Genomic DNA, 17709 nt, shown 5'->3' on the forward strand with positions numbered 1-17709 from the left:
ATAAAAAGAATGGGGGAGGCGAGAGAATTCTGGGACAACTCCCCCGCTTCCTGCATGTAGAGTGAACACTATGCTCCCTCCTCATGCTTGTCCTTCCTATTCTGACATTCTTCCCTTTCCTCATTTGCCTAGCACCAGTTTTTCTTCCTTATACTCCACATATATTGTAGGCAGCCTTAAATCCTCCCTAGGACAAAGCTGAAAATGAACTAAAAAGGTATGGGGCAGACACTGGTGGTCCACTGGGCACCACTGGGACATTCTAGGGAACAGAGGTCCTTCCTTCCTGCCTGCACCACCTAACGCATCACAAAAAAGTGCTGGAGCCAGATGACAGCCCAGCTCCTGATCAAAAGCCTCCTCTCCTCCCTTCCTTGAGTTTGCAAAAGGGCTCATTCCTGTATTTGAAGAACACAAGCAAACTAAACCATCATATATTTAACCTGTTTTTTTTTTTCCCACCCACAAAAGGTGGCTTTTATTTATGAAATATGCAGATCTGAGTCAGTGCCTTGAAGTCTGCTCAATTCAAGGTACTGCACTGGATGGTATATAAATTAGAGCACCAAACTGACAATACAACCAAGGATAAATTTGTAATGTAACTCAGTTATGAATAAGCTGAATTACCAACTCTGCTAAACACACGCTTATCATCTTTGTGTGAATTCTTATTACAAAAAGCCCTTAATGGAACCAAGACTCTTCTCCTTTCCTAGATTCAGGGTACTTTTGATTCACACAAACCTAAATTCCTTGTCTGTTTTTTAAAAATTCTAAACATATTTTAGCCTTTAAGAGTGAATGCGGGAGTATAAACGGATGCAACTTTTCTAGGAAGCAATTTGGCAGTAAACATCAAGAGTCTTAAAAATGTTCTCTGCTTTTACTCAGTAATTCCATTTCTGAGTACCCACCTAAAGAAGAGGACTGGAATGCTGATCACTGATATACAAAAATGGATTATATATAAAAAGGTGCATCTCCTGTAAAAAGAAGCAAAAAATAGGAAATAATCGAAACGGCCAACACTAGTAGAACTATCTGCTTATGCAGCAGTGGTCACGGCATGTATTATTATTCTGCAGTTATGAGCAATGATGTTGCGTAAGTTTTACCTACCTGAAACGTTCAAACAGAAAAAGCAGGAAAGAGAACTGCACAGTGTACACCCAGCTATTACACACATGGACATCCACAAATATATAATTGGAGGAAATGCACCAAAATTATCTGAGGGATGGGGCTATAAGTAATTTTTATTTTCTTTTTCATATGTCTTTATTTTCCGACGTTCAGCGATGAGCATGTCCTCACTTTTATGATCAGTAATTGAAATAAAAGCTGCCCTAAAAAGTAGGAAGTAGTGTAGAAATCCACCACAAAGCACCTTGATTACAATGTCCTCCTTTTTATTAAATTATAAAACTGACTGCAGTCAATACACACAATTTTGGGAATGTGTTTTTCTCAAGTATCTGCTTTCGTGGAACACATGGTTTTAAACAGACAGACAAAAATATTTCTATACCAACTTCTTGGACTTCAAGCTATTTAGCACTACCAAGTATAGCTATTATATATACAGTCAGAATTTATGGAAAATATTACAAAGACAAATGTCTTGAAAAGATGACACGGTACAGAGAAAACCATAGCTCTTAAACTGGTATAAAAATTTAATCAGAATGTTTTAGTCCATTATGGCTTTGTATAAAGCTTCAAAAGGAGAAAATTTAAGACACTTCTCATCAAAGGCACTTACATAGTTGTAATAAACTACTTCTTTGAATTCAATTTGAGTCACATAGTATTTTTATTTATTTTTTTCACATTCTGTCTCTCATTGAAACGGTCCTGGAAAGCAGCTATTAATGAGGAAAAATAGTTATCATTTCTTAATATATATGTTAAAAATACGCAAACAGAATTAATACAGATTTTGGTCCAATGAAGCAGGTAACAGTATCAGATGGTAGTGTTTCTCTTAATTCTGAGCCAAAAGCCATAAGCTCCCCAGACTCAGTCCCCTGGGCTCCCCAGGAAGTGCCCCTACATCTCCACAGTGCATCAAAACTGCAAAGAACCATCCTCCCACGGCTGGTGGGAATGCTGCTCTGAGTGGGCGGCAGCGGGGCACCCAAGAGTCAATCCTCGGGCATCTATAATTCCGTGTCCCGGTATCGGGAAGGCTGGCCGTAATAATTGCGTTTTGAGTGTTCCGACAGCTGCTGTCGGTATTCTTCCTCCTCGGGGTCACTGCCATAACCTCCTCTGGGATCCTGATAAAGTCTGGCAGGGCCTTTCTGCGGCTCGGGGGGCCTGGAACTAACAAAGTGAGAGGGTTACATGAAGCCGAAATCTCGGGCCTCCCCGCCTGTGATGCATGCAGTGGTCAACTGCCCAGGACGGCTGGCTCACCTGAGTCACACTCTGCTGACAAGCCAGGGCACTCCTGGCCCGGCTCCAGGTTCCCAGAGTGGTAGGAGTGAGGACGGGAATAACAAGGCCAATGCCCCCTTGAGCAGCGAGCGGGGAAGCTGGTCACATGCTCCCCCTGACCTAAGAACTCTCCAGCCGGATGTGGGTGCCTTCTTAAGCTCACTGGCTAAAAGCTCACAAGCAGAGCAAGTTCTTTGCCAGTTTCAGTCAAATATACCAAATCCCCTCTGTTTCCAGGGGCCACTTGGTAGGCTGTGCCACAGTTCAACTGGCAAAGAAGAAATCTGCCTCTAGTTTTCTGTTGCGCGTTAAAACTAGACTCCAGTTTCCAGTCAGAATGGCTGCAAGAAAATGTGATTGTTTTCTTTTGTTTCCTATTCTCAGAAGCAGGAAATGATCCAGCGTAAAACCTCAACAGGAAGACACTGTGATAATTACTAGTGCTTATGTAGCACTTTCAACATAAAGCATCTTACGAACACTGGTCGATTGATGTCACCTTCCCTTCAGACCACAGCTCAGAACAAGTGGCCTGACTTTGCTAGGTGACGCAAAGGAATTAACGAGCTTGGCTTAAGAGCTCGAAAATATCAGCAATGAAACAACTGGCATCTAAGCCCCAGGAATTTTGCTCATGTGCTATCTGAACATAATTTAACACATCTGTGCCCCAATGGGTCTAATGGCACTGACTTGGAACGTCAATGATTACACCGTGTCAGTTTTAGCACACGATCAACACTACCATAAAATTTTGACTCTATGATCCTTACAATTAATTTGACTGAATAAGCAAACAGCTGACCAGGAAAAAAAAACAAACCTTCTTGTTACTTTGAAATGTAGGTGAAAAAAATTCTTTCTTAGGCATCCAAGTCCTAGACAAGCCCCTTTTTTAGACCTATACCTTCCGAGCAGCTCTTACCTTGTGTACTGGGGTAGGCCGGGCTCCGGCTTGGGTGTTTTGATTGGAACTGCATAGATATCAGGATGCTTCTGAGCAATTTCAATCTGTGGTGATTAAGAAAAAAAAGAGGGAAGGGATGAATGACTAGACAGTCAGCTTGCTCATTCCCTGCTGGTTCCATATTCCAATCCCATTTCAAGGAGAAGAGGAAAAAGAGAAGCAAATCTCTAGCTTCTAGGGTTGTACGTGATGCCTAGTGGTATATGTCATAGGAAAAATGTTTAAAACTAATGAAATTCTGCCGCATGCTACAATATGGTTGAACCTTCAGGACACTATGCTATGGGAAATAGGCCAGTCACAAAAAGACAAATACTGTATGATTCCACTTATATGAGGCTCCTAAGCTGTGAAATTCATGGAGACAGACAGTAGAATGCTGGTTAAGGGACTGGGGAAGGAGGTGGTGGGGGTCATTAATATTGACATATACAGAGCTTCAGCTGAGGAGGATGACAAAATTCTGGAGACGAATGGTGGAGGTAGTTCACAGCAATGTGAATACACTGAATGACCCTGAACACTTGCAAACGGTTAAAATGGTAAGTTTTATGTATACTTTACCACCAAAAAAAAAAAGAAAGAAAAGAAAAAAGAGGTCTCTTGCCTTCTGAGATGGCCCACACTCTGTGGAGTGTGTTTCTCCCAGGGCCACTCTTGCCTGTTGAGACGAACAGTGTCCTGTCTATGGAATGTGTACCTCTAAATAAATCCACTTCTTATCTATCACTTTATCTCTCACTGAATTCTTTCTGAGATGAGACACAAAGAACCTGAGCTTCGCTCGGTGCTTTGTGACCACCTCGAGGGGTGGGATAGGGAACGTGGGAGGGAGATGCAAGAGGGAGGAGATACGGGGATGTATGTATATGTATAGCTGATTCACTTTGTCATACAGCAGAAACTAACACACCATTGGAAAGCAATTATATTCCAATAAAGATGTTAAAAAAAAAAAAAGAGCTTCAGTAAGTCTTGACACCAGGAACTAAGGCCCCCAGCCAGGTGGAGGATGGAACGATGACGCTGACCCTCCTGACTTCAATCAGCTAAAGCTTGGACTCTGTCAAGCTCTGCCCCAATTCTATGCTGAATTCTCTACTCAAGCCCCCTGATGAATATGCACGTACCCTTAGTTTAAAACCTCCCCAGTTTTGCAGTTCGGGAGATGCTACTTTGGGAAAAGATCCCCAGTGTTCTCCTTACTTACGGTGAGTAATAAATGCTTCCTTCTCCTGCCCCCGCCACCAAAAAAACAAAAAAGAAAATCAGAAAAAGGCTCAGAAGCACTGCCATTGTTGTGACAAACTTAAATGAAAAAAACTCCCATAACCACTGGGCAGAATATGCTTAAATTCTTCTCTGGCTTCTGAAAGGCTTTTGTGCACATGGCACAAAAATTCAAACAGTATCAAAAAGGACAATCTACGGGCCTTTCAATTTTAGCATCCAAGGTGTGCAGAGTTTCTATGGCAAATCTGGGAACAAATTAAAACTCAGTTATCAACTGTTTTAACAAAAAACAATTTCAAAGAGGCCATTAATTCTCTCTTGTCACACTTCCCCATTCTAGAACCTGATAAAAAGTTCTGAAGTATGAAGGGCAGAATCCTATTCACCTACAATGTTAGGTTTTCTTGACTGGAAGAAAAAGGGATGCGCTGATAGCTGGCCACCTGGAAATGACACACATACAGGATGTGCCTTTGTATCACGCGTGTGAACATCCTTTCATGTTTGTGGCAGGGGCAAAAGGACTGCAAATCATTATACTGTAATGAAACTTCTTTAAAATTCTTACTGATGACACGCTAAGATGACCTAGTGGTTGAAAAAGAATTACCCTTGCATTCTGCGCTTCTTGGAGCTCTTGCATTCTCTGTAATCTCGCCTTGTGATCCATCTTCTCAAATATTTTTACTTTGCCCAGGACAGACTTGGGGGCGCTGTCCTGCTCCTCACTGCTTTCTCCCACCTCCTCACTCTCTGGGGGAGGGACGGGAGTGGACGGCTTCAGTATAGGCCGTCCAAAGGCAGGTTTTGCTGCAATAGGAGGTGGACATCCTTTGGTAGATGTCCCGGGAATTTCATTACCGGCAACAGCTGAGGGGTTTGACTTGTATTCATAGGATCTAGAGAAGTCAAAGGATTCTTCTTTGTTTTGGGTTTTGGCCTGCAGAGAGCAATGACATAGTTTTAACCGTGAGCTTTCGGTTTATTTTCAAATCTCTATTAGTGATTTAATACACTCCATTTCCTGATCAGTTTCCAAAGGTGGTCAACAAATTCCATTCCGACAAGGAATCAAATACGGCAAGGCACACGGCCACTGATCTGGCATCCGGAGCCCTACCTCACTCCCTACAGAAGAGAATTAAGTGCTCAGGAAAGCAAGAGGGTGCTGGGGACGTGCTAGGAGGCCCGCAAATGCTAGAGGTGGATCAGACCTCACTTTGTACTAGAGGAGATCAGAATTTTGGAGAAGACCTCAGAACAAGTCAGGCTTCAGGATGGAATAGTGGCTCCCGAGTTCACACCACGCGGAGGGTGCGTGCCCCGGCCCGGAGGTCCAGCCAGAGGTGCAGGAGACTGGGGTGGGGAGTAGGGAGGGAGCATATCACGCTGATGGCCACTTTTTCTTCATACTTCCATCCTAGGCCTGCTTGTCAATTTTCACTGTTCTATTTTAGGAGGTCACCAATTACTTCTGAAAGCCCAATCAATTATTACTTTCTTCTTATCTAAAGTATTGAGTTAGAGAGAGAAATTTTATTGGGTTATAAGGAAAAGCCTAGAGTCATAGCTTTGATTCAGAGAGGGGTAAACCATCGTATGACATACGCCCATGTGTCCTTGCACCGATTCTGTTCTGGACAATGGTTTATTTAAAAAATAAATTAAATGGTCCTCCTAATGAGACGCATTGTCAACAATGGTGGTCATTGTTTTCTTTAGCACGTCACCAGGAAGGATTTTTCAGGTGCATCTAAATCAGATCATGGGCAGAAAAATTTAATTGGACAGAAGAAGAAAAGCAGATTCTAAGACGGGTGATTCTGGGCATGCAGTATTTATCAAACTTTTATTCTTTCTACATAAATAAACAAATAAACCAAAACAAAAGGAAACAAACACTAATAGTCCTAAAATTATATGTTCTTCTAAAACTGCCTTTCCATTCTACTATTTCACCTTTTCCTAATTTTTGGTTTCACCCAAAAGGCCAAAAGATAGGCTCTAATAGAGAACCTGGTAAGTCAAAAACATAATCCAATACCATATTATTGTGCGTGCTCCTCCCTGGCTATGCGAGGAGCTCCAGGGGCATACGTTTCCTTCTCCTTCCCATCCTGGGCTTCCCAGCCACGTACCTGGGGCGGCTCTGGCTTGAATGCCGGGGGCGGGCTATTGTCCCTAAGTTGATCTCTGCTAGCAGCCCTCCTCATCTGAGCTCCTGGCTCTGGGCTAGGTTTCCTTATGCTCTACAAGACATAAAGGTTCATTCATAACAAGAACATCCCAGCAGAAAGAAGAGAGCACTGGTCTGCTTTGCTGGAGTTCTTCAAACTTGTGGGAATTCAGACGTTAAGGTTCATAACTTGCATAAGCTGAGCTACTGACCCAGTGCTTCTTTACTAAAAAGGCAGGTACCAGGCATATTCTCCCATTAGCAAGTGCTTAAGACACATTTTTCCAAAACTAGCTGCATCTCTCCCTTTAAAGTACGAAAACAAAAGGTCTTCCTAAAGTCTAAAATCTCTTTTGTCACTAACAGCTGTTAACATTTCAAAGCATTAGCTCAGCTGTATCTGCAGACAGTCATGAGTTAATTTATTCTTTACCACTTGTCCAGCAGTATATACTAATTTGTCATGGTGAGTTGCTCCTCCTTTCAACTTGTATTTTTGGTACTTATACTTCGTAAAGAATAAAACCATTCATTGAAATGAGCTAAACTGCTAAAGAGAAGTCCACAGTAATAATTATCCAAATATATGAAGCGTCTTGTCTACAAAGGTAATGATCCCAATGTTCTCTGAGGTGTAACTAATAATCGCTCTGATCCTTAGTGCTGGCCATGTGATTCCTAGGATCACAGAAGCTGTCTATTCGCTGGTCAGTGGATGCACAGTACATGAGATCAGACATATCATTAATCGGCGAACTCAATTAAAAAATTGAAATACAAGAGAGAAGGAAACTGATGGGGAAACAGGAGTTTTTGCAAGATTAGAAAGGTTAAAGGTAGGGTGGAGAAGAAAAAGCACGGATACCTAAGAGTACAGAGAGAGACCTAATCAAAGGTTACAAGTAAATATAACAATACTGTATTTAAAAATAATGTCCCACTTGCAATTTGGACAGCTGGCCCGATATCATGACGTCATGCCCGACAGCATCTGTGTGACGAATGCTGATCACTCAACCTCTCCCAGCGCTTAGCTCCTGTCCCACTCCCCCCTGGACCACATCCACAATCATACAGGCACTGGCTTGGAATGAGAGGCTCCCTAGACATCATCCACTCCAACCCTTAGGAATACCTGCCACAGCACCCTGAATAAACAGCTGGCCGGAGGAATTCAAGTGAAACGTCAGAACCTCCTTTTCCTGCCCAGGGCCGGGCAGCCCATGGCCTCCTCGCCTCACCTCCTCGTGCTGCACCGGCTCCGAGGAGCGGGTGATGGAAGACACCAGCGGCTCCTCAGCTGGCTCATCCAGCTCATTGTCAGTGTAGGCACCTCCTTCGCCGTCGGTGTCTTCAAAGTCACTGATGAGGCGGCTGTCGCAACTCAGATAGTCCGCGCCCATGGCGGTTAAGTAGGACATGCGGTCTTCGGGGTCATCATCCATCCCTTCCATCTAGAGGAATTTGTTTTGGAGGGTCAGTGGGATCTGACATGGCTCCTGGGAGTGAGGACTCAAGAAAATTCCCAAGGGCACAGCCAAGTGACCGAAACCTTGACTTGTTCTAGAAAGGGAAGTCACCTTTATCCTCCTGGAATCACTTGGCTTTAAATTACTGTGTTAATTTTTGTGCAGAGACTCAGACTAGAAACCCTCCGCCCTATCTCTCCTTGCCACCATCCGTCCTATATACCACTACTGAGCCAGACTTCCTCAGACTGTTGCACTTTCTTCCAGAATTTGGCTCTCCTCCAGCTGTCTCTGTTGTATTTGTCTCCTACCAATAGTGCACGCTGCCTTGAGCTGCACACCTCGCCGCCCATCCATGAGATTCTCAAATCCCTGAGGGCAGAAGCTATGTCCCGTTCAACGTGTTCTCACAGAGGCTAGCACAAAGCCATAGTGGGTATAAGCACTCAGTAGATGCTACTAGATACTCTGACTAAACACGCAGTTCCTTAAGGGCAAGACTAGGCTCAACCATCTAATCGGTAATGGAGGCACTTCCGCAACAAAAATCGTACCTCGAACGTCTCACAAGCTACCTCAATTCAGCTGGACCACAGAATACCAGCACCAAAGGCTCCTAGAACCACAGGGAATTCTATAGTTTCTTTGCTTCCTCCCTGAAGTAGGGCTGCGTGTAAACTGCCTCCACAGATGAGACGCGAGCCAAGGTTAGGCGCCTATACAAGGACCCAATGCTCTCCCATCACCTACTCAAATCCCTAGGACACATTCTCTGCCAGACTTCTTTCTAAGCCAATGATTCAAACTCCATTAGCTTTTCTTCTTTCTATTAATTTTTAACCGTGTTCTCCACATAGCTCAACCTCACCTCTCCACTCTGAGTTTCCCAAGTCCTTCATAATAAGCTGTGGAGCTCAACACAAGGTCTTGTAAGCTCTGATTAGTGTGCTTGGAACAAAACACTAGTTACTACGTTAAAAGCAAAAGGGAAGTGAATGTAGGGCTGCATATATCCCATTCTGCTTTTCTTGTAAACGTCCCTTCATTTTATTACTTTTTCAGAGAATTTATAAATTTTCGAACTACTGATGCACATGTTGGGATCACTTGAAATGGGCATGGTTTTACTACATTCACTACCCTCTGGAGAAAAAACTCAGAACGCGGACTCTCACCTCATAGCAGAGTATCTGTGCCACATACCTTTCCTTCGGAGACCCAAACTGCTTCTCCTTGCTGATGCTGAATCGTGTCCTTCAGGCTGCCAAACCAGCTATCGTTGGCTGAATTTAGGTTGATTGTAGCTATAGAAATGCAAACCAAAAGGTGTGCCTCAATTTCCAGAGAATTTTTTATTAGCAATCCCACTGGACATAATTTATCCTAACTTTCATATTTAAGTTAAAATTCTGGCAGATGAAAGAGAAAGTGTTTACAAATATTTGAACACTAAATCCCTTTAGTCGAATGTAATTAAAACCATTACCATCTTGGGGCTTCCCTGGTGGCGCAGTGGTTAAGAATCGTCCTGCCAATGCAGGGGGACACGGGTTCGAGCCCTGGTCCAGGAAGATACCACATGCCGCGGAGCAGCTAAGCCCTTGCGCCACAACTACTGAGCCTGCGCTCTAGAGCCTACGAGCCACAACTACTGAGCCCACGTGCCACAGCTGCTGAGCCCGCGCACCTAGAGCCCATGCTCCGCAACAAGAGAAGCCACCGCAATGAGAAGCCCGCGCACCGCAACGAAGAGTAGCCCCCGCGCACCACAACTAGAGAAAGCCCATGCACAGCAGTGAAGACACAACACAGCCAAAAATAAAAATAAATAAACAAATTTATATTAAAAAAAAACCTATTACCAACTGGCTGTTGGAGTTTACATTATAGGTGGATGTTATAAAGCTAAAAATGGATTAATTTCTTTAAAGAATGTCTATTTTTCAGAAAAGCTACCTTAAAAAAATTTGTTGTTTTCATTCTGACCTCACCATACGGCTTGTGGGATCTCAGCTCCCCAACCAGGGACTGAAGCCAGGCCACGGCAGTGAAAGCGCCAAATACTAACCACTAGACTACCAGGAAACTCCCAAATGTGTTTTTAAACAGTGTGTTTTCAGGGGCAAAGATAACACATCTGAACCAAATATAAATATGCTGTGTTTTAAAGAGCAATACATAGACAGGAACATTATAAGTGAGAAAAACATATACCAAGGTACATGTTATCTCCAATAAAAAACTAAAGATAACATTTAAATGAATATCATTTTGATAGGATTAAACATTTTAGAATATAGACATAGATTAACCAAACTGTACAGGTGTGTATTTACAGAACATACATTTTCTATTCAGAACAAAGTATATCTTATGTAATGGCACTTACTATGATTGACCAAGTAGTTTTCCAAATACCTTACATGGATTAGCTCATTTCATGCTTTAACAAACCTCACAAGGTGGGTATTGCTATTATCCCTGTTTTACAGGTGAGAAACTGAAGCACAGTAGTGAAAGTAACTAGCCCAAGGCCTCGCACCAAGCCAGTGGAAAAGCCTGGATGCAAACTCAGAAGTTTGCTTTTAGAGTCTATGGTCTTGGCCACGGCATGACAAACACGAATTTAGAGCACCGGTATAAAATACCAACCAAGTAAAACACATGTGATTGTTCTTCAGCAATACGTATTCATGGACCTAATGGGGATAAACCAGATAATCAAAATTGGGCCTAGGGCTTCCCTGGTGGCGCAGTGGTTGAGAGTCCGCCTGCCGACGCAGGGGACACGGGTTCGTGCCCCGGTCCGGGAAGATCCCACATGCCGCGGAGCGGCTGGGCCCGTGAGCCATGGCCGCTGACCCTGCGCGTCCCGAGCCTGTGCTCCACAACGGGAGAGGCCACAGCAGTGAGAGGCCCGCGTACCGCAAAAAAAAAAAAAAAAAAAAAAATTGGGCCTAAAATAAACAAACTGAAGGTAAATTAGGATTTTTAAAAACTACATCACACCATGGCCTGTAATTAAGGGGTATTGCATTATGTGGCACCCAAAAGAAAATGGGAACTTGTTGATAAAAGTTGTTGGCAGCCTGTCCCACCTATCCTGAAGTCTGCATAATTCTTGGTAAAGAGCCACAAAGAACCAGTAAGCAAATTTCGTAAGCAATTATGCTTCAGGTTTTCTTCCTAGTAACGTATAGCATTCTTTCATTTAAAGAGTCCTAACACTGACCTTGGAAAATCCTGAATGAGCGTACAGTTTCCTTGGTTATTAATTATTTACAGCATTAGAATAAACCGACACCTTGGACAACTCAAGGAAAATTAACCTTGATTCCTTGGACTTCTGTATCCTTATCATGGTATTTTAAAAAGATTATTGTCCTCTTGGTAACAGAAGTGAGATCAGGCATATAGACAAAATGGGTGATTTGCACTAAGTGAGAACATTCAGCTGCCTTTTAAAGCTTTATGTTGGAGCTGTCTGAGATGAGTACAGTTTGTATTTATCATGAGGAAAACCTAAAGTTAAAAGGGGCATTTGTGGGGCTTCCCTGGTGGCGCAGTGGTTGAGAGTCCGCCTGCCGATGCAGGGGACACGGGTTCGTGCACCGGTCCAGGAAGATCCCACATGCCGTGGAGAGGCTGGGCCCGTGAGCCATGGCTGCTGAGCCTGCACGTCCGGAGTCTGTGCTCCGCAACAGGAGAGGCCACAACAGTGAGAGGCCCGCGTACCGCTAAAAAAAAGGGGCATTTGTGAAATGCAGAAAATATGTTCATGCCCCCTGATAAAATGAAAAAAGTCAGAAACCTCTTATTGAACCCACATTGAGGCAAGTATATGAAAAAAAAAAAGAGCTTTACAGTAACTAATTTCCTAAGCCCCATAAAAATGTAATTTCCGACTAAGTTGGTAACATCCAACTCATGCACTTGACCTCTCTTTAACAGGTGGGTGCACAGCTATGATGCTTCCCTTCACTTGAAATCAAGTTCCTTTGGTTTACTATTGGCTTCTGCTCCTTAACTTTTTCAGATTCTTTGACTACAAGCAATACTGGTTAATTCCTGTTGTTCCCAACCTCTGGACTAGACTCATGTTCCCTTGGATAGAACGCCAGAAAGTGAAATATTGAAAGGAGCTTCACTCAGCCTCCCTCGCGGGTGGGAGTCCTGGGATTCTAGGGGCATCCCTTCCCAGCCCCCGCACAAGTGCGCTCGGTGCTTCTTCTCCTTCTCTACCCAAGGAGGTTGGGGAGCACTGAGAACAACAGCAAAAGGTGACATGTGAGGCTGGAGGGCTGGGGAGAAATCGGGAGTGACTGTAATAGGTATGAAGTTTCTCTTCTGGGTGATGGAAAAGTTCTAAAATTGATGGTGCTGAGGGCTATACATCTTTGAATATACTAAAAACTACTAAACTGTACAGTTTAAGTGGGCGAATTATAGCATATATAAATTAAATTTCAGTAAAGCTATTCATGTGGCAGGGACCCTCTCTAAATGGACAAGCATCAACTGAAGTGCCCGGCCAGGGAGTGTGGCAACTTCCATCTGCTTCCTGTGGCCCTCACAAGACCCTACGTGTCCTTGGGAAACCAAGAACTGCCTCCTGCGGTTTGAGTACTTTTGACTAGTACATGATTCACTCCTCTCCCCAGGCTTTCTCAAACACTATATTATGGCATAGAAAATTTCTTTTACAATATGTAACGTTTATAAAGACTTTTTTTTTTTTTCTGCGGTACGTGGGACTCTCACTCTTGTGGCCTCTCCCGTTGCGGAGCACAGGCTCCGGATGCGCAGGCTCAGCGGCCATGGCTCATGGGCCCAGCCGCTCCGCGGCATGTGGGATCTTCCCGGACCGGGGCACGAACTCGCGTCCCCTGCATCGGCAGGCAGACTCTCAGCCACTGCGCCACCAGGGAAGCCCTATAAAGATTTTTAAAAAGCGTAAAATAGTATCACTAATAGCATTTGTTTAGCATTTCCAAAATCTCAGGACTGAATTATACAAATTTCACATTAATGAAATCTTAGAAAACTGATAAAAGTGCTATCCTTTGGTACTTTAAAAATCCCACAGTTTCATACAAAGGGTGGCCCTGTGTGGGTCTCTAAGTCCATAATTCCATTTCCGTGGTTTTTAAACCATGAACTGAGTGCTTCAGGAATTCCAAGAAAGCATGTAACTTAAAATTCAGGTTTTAAAAAATAATTTTTGCAACATATGCATGCAAATGTATTCTAAAATAAATTTTTTTAAATGAGGGGGGAGGGTTGGGCAGCCTAGTATTTTAATTTACATTGACAAGTTAATTTGCTTTGGGGCAAATCTCAGAATGAAGTTTCCCTGGTCATCTCCACTTAATTAAAAAGTATCTTGAGTTTGCAAGAAGAGCCATTTTATTTTTTTTAGTTTTTAGGTAAAAGGCATTTATTATATTGTAAAAATAGTAATGGACATATGTAAAAAAACAAAAGACCAAATAATTTATAAAATAAATTATAACTTTCAAAAATGACCAAGACATAACAATAAGTATAACAGTACAAAAAATGTAAATCAACAAGCACTAGCAATGTTAGCTTTTCCTGTAACCACGCACTATTATTATCATACTAAGCCCCGATTTGTCCTATATCTGAAATACTAACAATTTACCAACACACTAACAGTTTACAAATCTTCAGTTCTTCTACTCAATCACGTTTACTACACAGTAACTTCAAGAAGAGCCATTTTCAGACAGTCATAATTAAATAATCACCTGCGGGAAACAACATTTTCTTGTTACTGTGCAACAAGGAAAAAAGAAGGATATTGAGCCTGGTGAGACCACCTGCAACATAAGCCTTGATTTTGAATTACTGTTCATCATAGTAGCTCTATCGTTCCCAATTATTAATTCATTAAAATGACATAAATTTAAAATAATAAAAAAACCTTGGATTTTGGCCATGGTGCACACAATCAAATCACAGCCTGGCCAGGCTGAGTGAGACACGAGGCATAGAAAGCGCTCAGTGGGGCCATTCACACAGCTCTCAAGAGTTAAACTTAGAAGTCTGGAAGATTGCTGCGAAAGGCCATCTCACAGACAACTGGGGCCTTTTGATAAGTTACCTGGCACCCTGCTCCATCCATCCTGATGACCAAATAATTCCATACCGAAGGTTGGCAACCTATGCTGACAGTGGATCACCTCCAAGTTCTAGATGAAATTGGACACTCACAGAGTCACAGCCTCCAACTTTAGTTATCCCCAAACCTTCTACTTCCTGATTAGCTTAGTCGCAATCATATGGATCTCAGTTCAATGGGCAAATTATCTATTAAATGGAGAAACAGCACTATATGACCCCTTTCAGCATTAGGATAATACGTCTGTGCTGTAAAGTATATAGAATATTGGACCCACAGTCAGAGACACTACAGTGTCAGTCTGGGCTTAGCCATACACTAATGTGTGACCTTGTGGAAATCACCTGGCCTTTCCTATGGCCTAATAAGACAGTACACATGAAAGTCTGTACCACTGTTAGCCATAGCTATAATAAAAATAGTAATGATGATAATAATAATTATAGTAGTAGTAGTAAAAACAACAGAGGAAAGATTATATATGAACATACCAAAAGCACAAGCTCTTAAGACGCTACATTCACAAAAACCCAGTTTATGACACACCATTCCCTTCTTTGCATTTGGCTAGATTACCTACCTCTTAGTTAGAGCACTTCACCATAGTGGTAAGGAGTGCATCTCACTCTTTAACAAGAAAAGCCAGTAAGAGTAAAATAGGGTCTAATGTGGACATTCATCAATCATTCACCCCCTCCCCTCCCCTTCCCAGTGTCAGATAAGCTAAAAATGACACAGGTTGGTGATGACTGGCACTGAACTCAAAAGAGCTATCATTATCGTAAGGATATTAATTACATCCACACAGTCTCCTCATGTTGCTCCCACAAAACTACATGACCAAAAACTTCATGCCACCCTGTTAGACCCTTAATTATACCACATTCACAGGACTAGTCATTTTCATAGATAGTGCACGTATTCAGTTACTAAAACAGGTCACATTCTTAAATCATTTTATTTTCATGAATAACAGTAGCAGTAGGCAGTAGGTCTTCATTTCAGGAACTTTAAAAAATATTCTATGGGACTTCCCTGGTGGCACAGTGCATAAGACTCCGCACTCCCAATGCAGGGGGCCCGGTTTTGATCCCTCGTCAGGGAACTAGATCCCACATGCATGCCACAACTAAGGAGCCCATGTGCCACAACTAAGGAGCCCACCTGCTGCAACCAAAGAGCCCATGTGCCGCAACTAAGGAGGCTTGAAGCTGCAACTAAGGAGCCCATGAGCCGCAACTAAGACCCAGTGCAACCAAATAAATATTTTTAACAATTCTATTATGGAAAATTGTAGACATACACAAAAGTGAAGAGAACAGTTTAACAAACTCCCATGTACACGTCACCCAACAACTATCAACTCTTGGCCAGTCTGGCCTATAGTCTCACTTAAGATTATTTAAGCAAATCCCAGACATGATATTAGGTCATCCAAAAATATTTTATTTAGCATATATGTGTAAAAAATAAGAACTCTTAAAAAAACCCATAACCACAATATCATTTTCACCTTAAAAATAGGAGTAATAAATTCTTAATATCATCTAATATCCAGAGTGTTCAAGTTTCTATTTCAAGGACATTTTAAAATAATGAAACCAAGTTCTGATCACCTTGTAAGTCAGCACATGCATGGATGGTAAGTACCCATAACAGATATGGGTACTTGGTGCTACACCAGGCTTAATCACTAGCTTCGCAGTCCCACCCCAAAATTTGAGCCTCATCAAAATGACCAGGTATTGCGTATTATGGATCTTTATGATCATTTTCAAATAGTCAAAATTACAAAGCTAAATACAAACGCCAGGAGTCTAGTATACTCACCTTATAGGATTAGCGACTTTTCAAGGAGTCATGAATAGAATTTCAGATTACTATTCTCCATTCTGATTATTTCCCTATTCCTTCCATTCTACAACTCTCTATTTCTCACTTTTGAGCAAAGAGGCTACATTCTGCATTTCACTTACCTGTGAAAAGATGTGCACAAGTTTTTTTAAGCTTGTTGGCTTGGTCGAATAACTTCCGAGAACTTTTGTTGGATGACGGATTCAACCTCTGTCTCATGGTTTTGACACCTTGTCTAGAGTCTGGGTTGAAAAAAATCACAATCGGGAACCACTGAGTATAATTCAACAGGTCCACGGCTTTAGGAGTCACATCCAGGAGCGCGTGCTTTTCCTGTGAGAAATGGGAAAAAGTTACATAAATGGGTATGTGAGTGAATATGTAAAGCCACATAGCATCAACGAGTTTGTATTGATAAGTAAAGGCTGCATCAGATAAAATGTACCAATTTAAATCAAAAAGCAGAAAATGTTACCCTCCACTTTAATATTACCAATCTATGAGAACTTCTGAGAAAATGAATTAACAGGTTATTTGGTATAATGCTTAGAACTCAGAGAGAACCAACATATCAGTGCCACAGAACATCATCTGGTTTCCACATACTGAAACAGCTTATGTTTATAGTCAGCTTTTATCATTAACAGTTAATAATTATTAAAAATATAGATTCTATTCTTGAAAAGACTGCAGCAATCCATGACCCAATTCTTTCTGACAGCATGGCCTTCTGGTGAATTTCCTCACCTGTTCAATAATTTGCCTCACGGTATTTAACCGCACCACCCCGGAGGATTTCTCAGATCCCGCGTCTCTTGGTTCCGTTTCTGCAAAAGCAAAAAAAGAAAAAGGGGGGGGGGAGGGACTGAATAAAATTTTCAAAACCAGTAACAACCAAGTACACCAACCTAGCATCAGCAAGGATGGGACAGCTAACATTCGCTGTCTCCTAATGAGAGGCAATGGGAAGGACCCACACTACCTGTTTAACCAAAATCTAACCAGGGGAAACAGGCCAGGCCAACAGGGAACATCCTATGAGACAAATGGCTTGGACTGTTCAAAATATCACATTACAAACTAATTTAGAAAAAGGAGGAGATCAGAAAGACATAAAAATCAAATGCACTGCATGCTCCTTGGTTGCGTTCTGAATTTAAAAAAAACAGTAGCAACAAGCTATGAAAGACATAGTTGGGATAAATGAAGAAAATTTGAATAAAGGACTATATACTACATAAAATTATTGTATCAGTGTTAAATTTCTTGGCTGTGATAATGATATTGTGGTTGTATAGGAGGAGAATTAGGAGATTCACAGAGGTAGGAACTGTTATAATGCCTGCAACTTAAACTTTCAAACAGTGCAGCAGAAATTATAAAAATTTGTGTGTGTACCTGTGTGTATGCATGTGTGTGTCTA

The 17709-nt window shown here is 42.1% G+C and overlaps 1 protein-coding gene across 2 annotated transcripts in view; it reads right to left on the reverse strand.

Moving 5' to 3' along the window:
* Positions 1-1391: 1391 nt before the first annotated feature.
* TJP2 (tight junction protein 2) overlaps positions 1392-17709 on the reverse strand; it is a 34003-nt gene continuing 17685 nt past the window's right edge. Inside the window, exons 12-19 of one of the 2 annotated variants that reach the window (XM_027105729.1) lie at positions 17034-17113; positions 16409-16619; positions 9491-9591; positions 8060-8272; positions 6781-6891; positions 5253-5582; positions 3368-3453; positions 1392-2328 (exon numbers count right to left, since the gene is read on the reverse strand). In XM_027105729.1, coding sequence (XP_026961530.1) covers positions 2163-2328; positions 3368-3453; positions 5253-5582; positions 6781-6891; positions 8060-8272; positions 9491-9591; positions 16409-16619; positions 17034-17113 — 1298 coding nt within the window. In that variant the 3' untranslated portion in view covers positions 1392-2162. The remainder of the gene's footprint in view (positions 2329-3367; positions 3454-5252; positions 5583-6780; positions 6892-8059; positions 8273-9490; positions 9592-16408; positions 16620-17033; positions 17114-17709) is intronic. The other variant, XM_027105730.1, reaches the window with a different exon arrangement.

The sequence above is a fragment of the Aethalodelphis obliquidens genome, unplaced genomic scaffold, assembly GCF_003676395.1.
Source record: "Aethalodelphis obliquidens isolate GAN/ISIS:26980383/991018 unplaced genomic scaffold, ASM367639v1 scaffold7, whole genome shotgun sequence".
Lineage (NCBI taxonomy): Eukaryota > Metazoa > Chordata > Mammalia > Artiodactyla > Delphinidae > Aethalodelphis > Aethalodelphis obliquidens.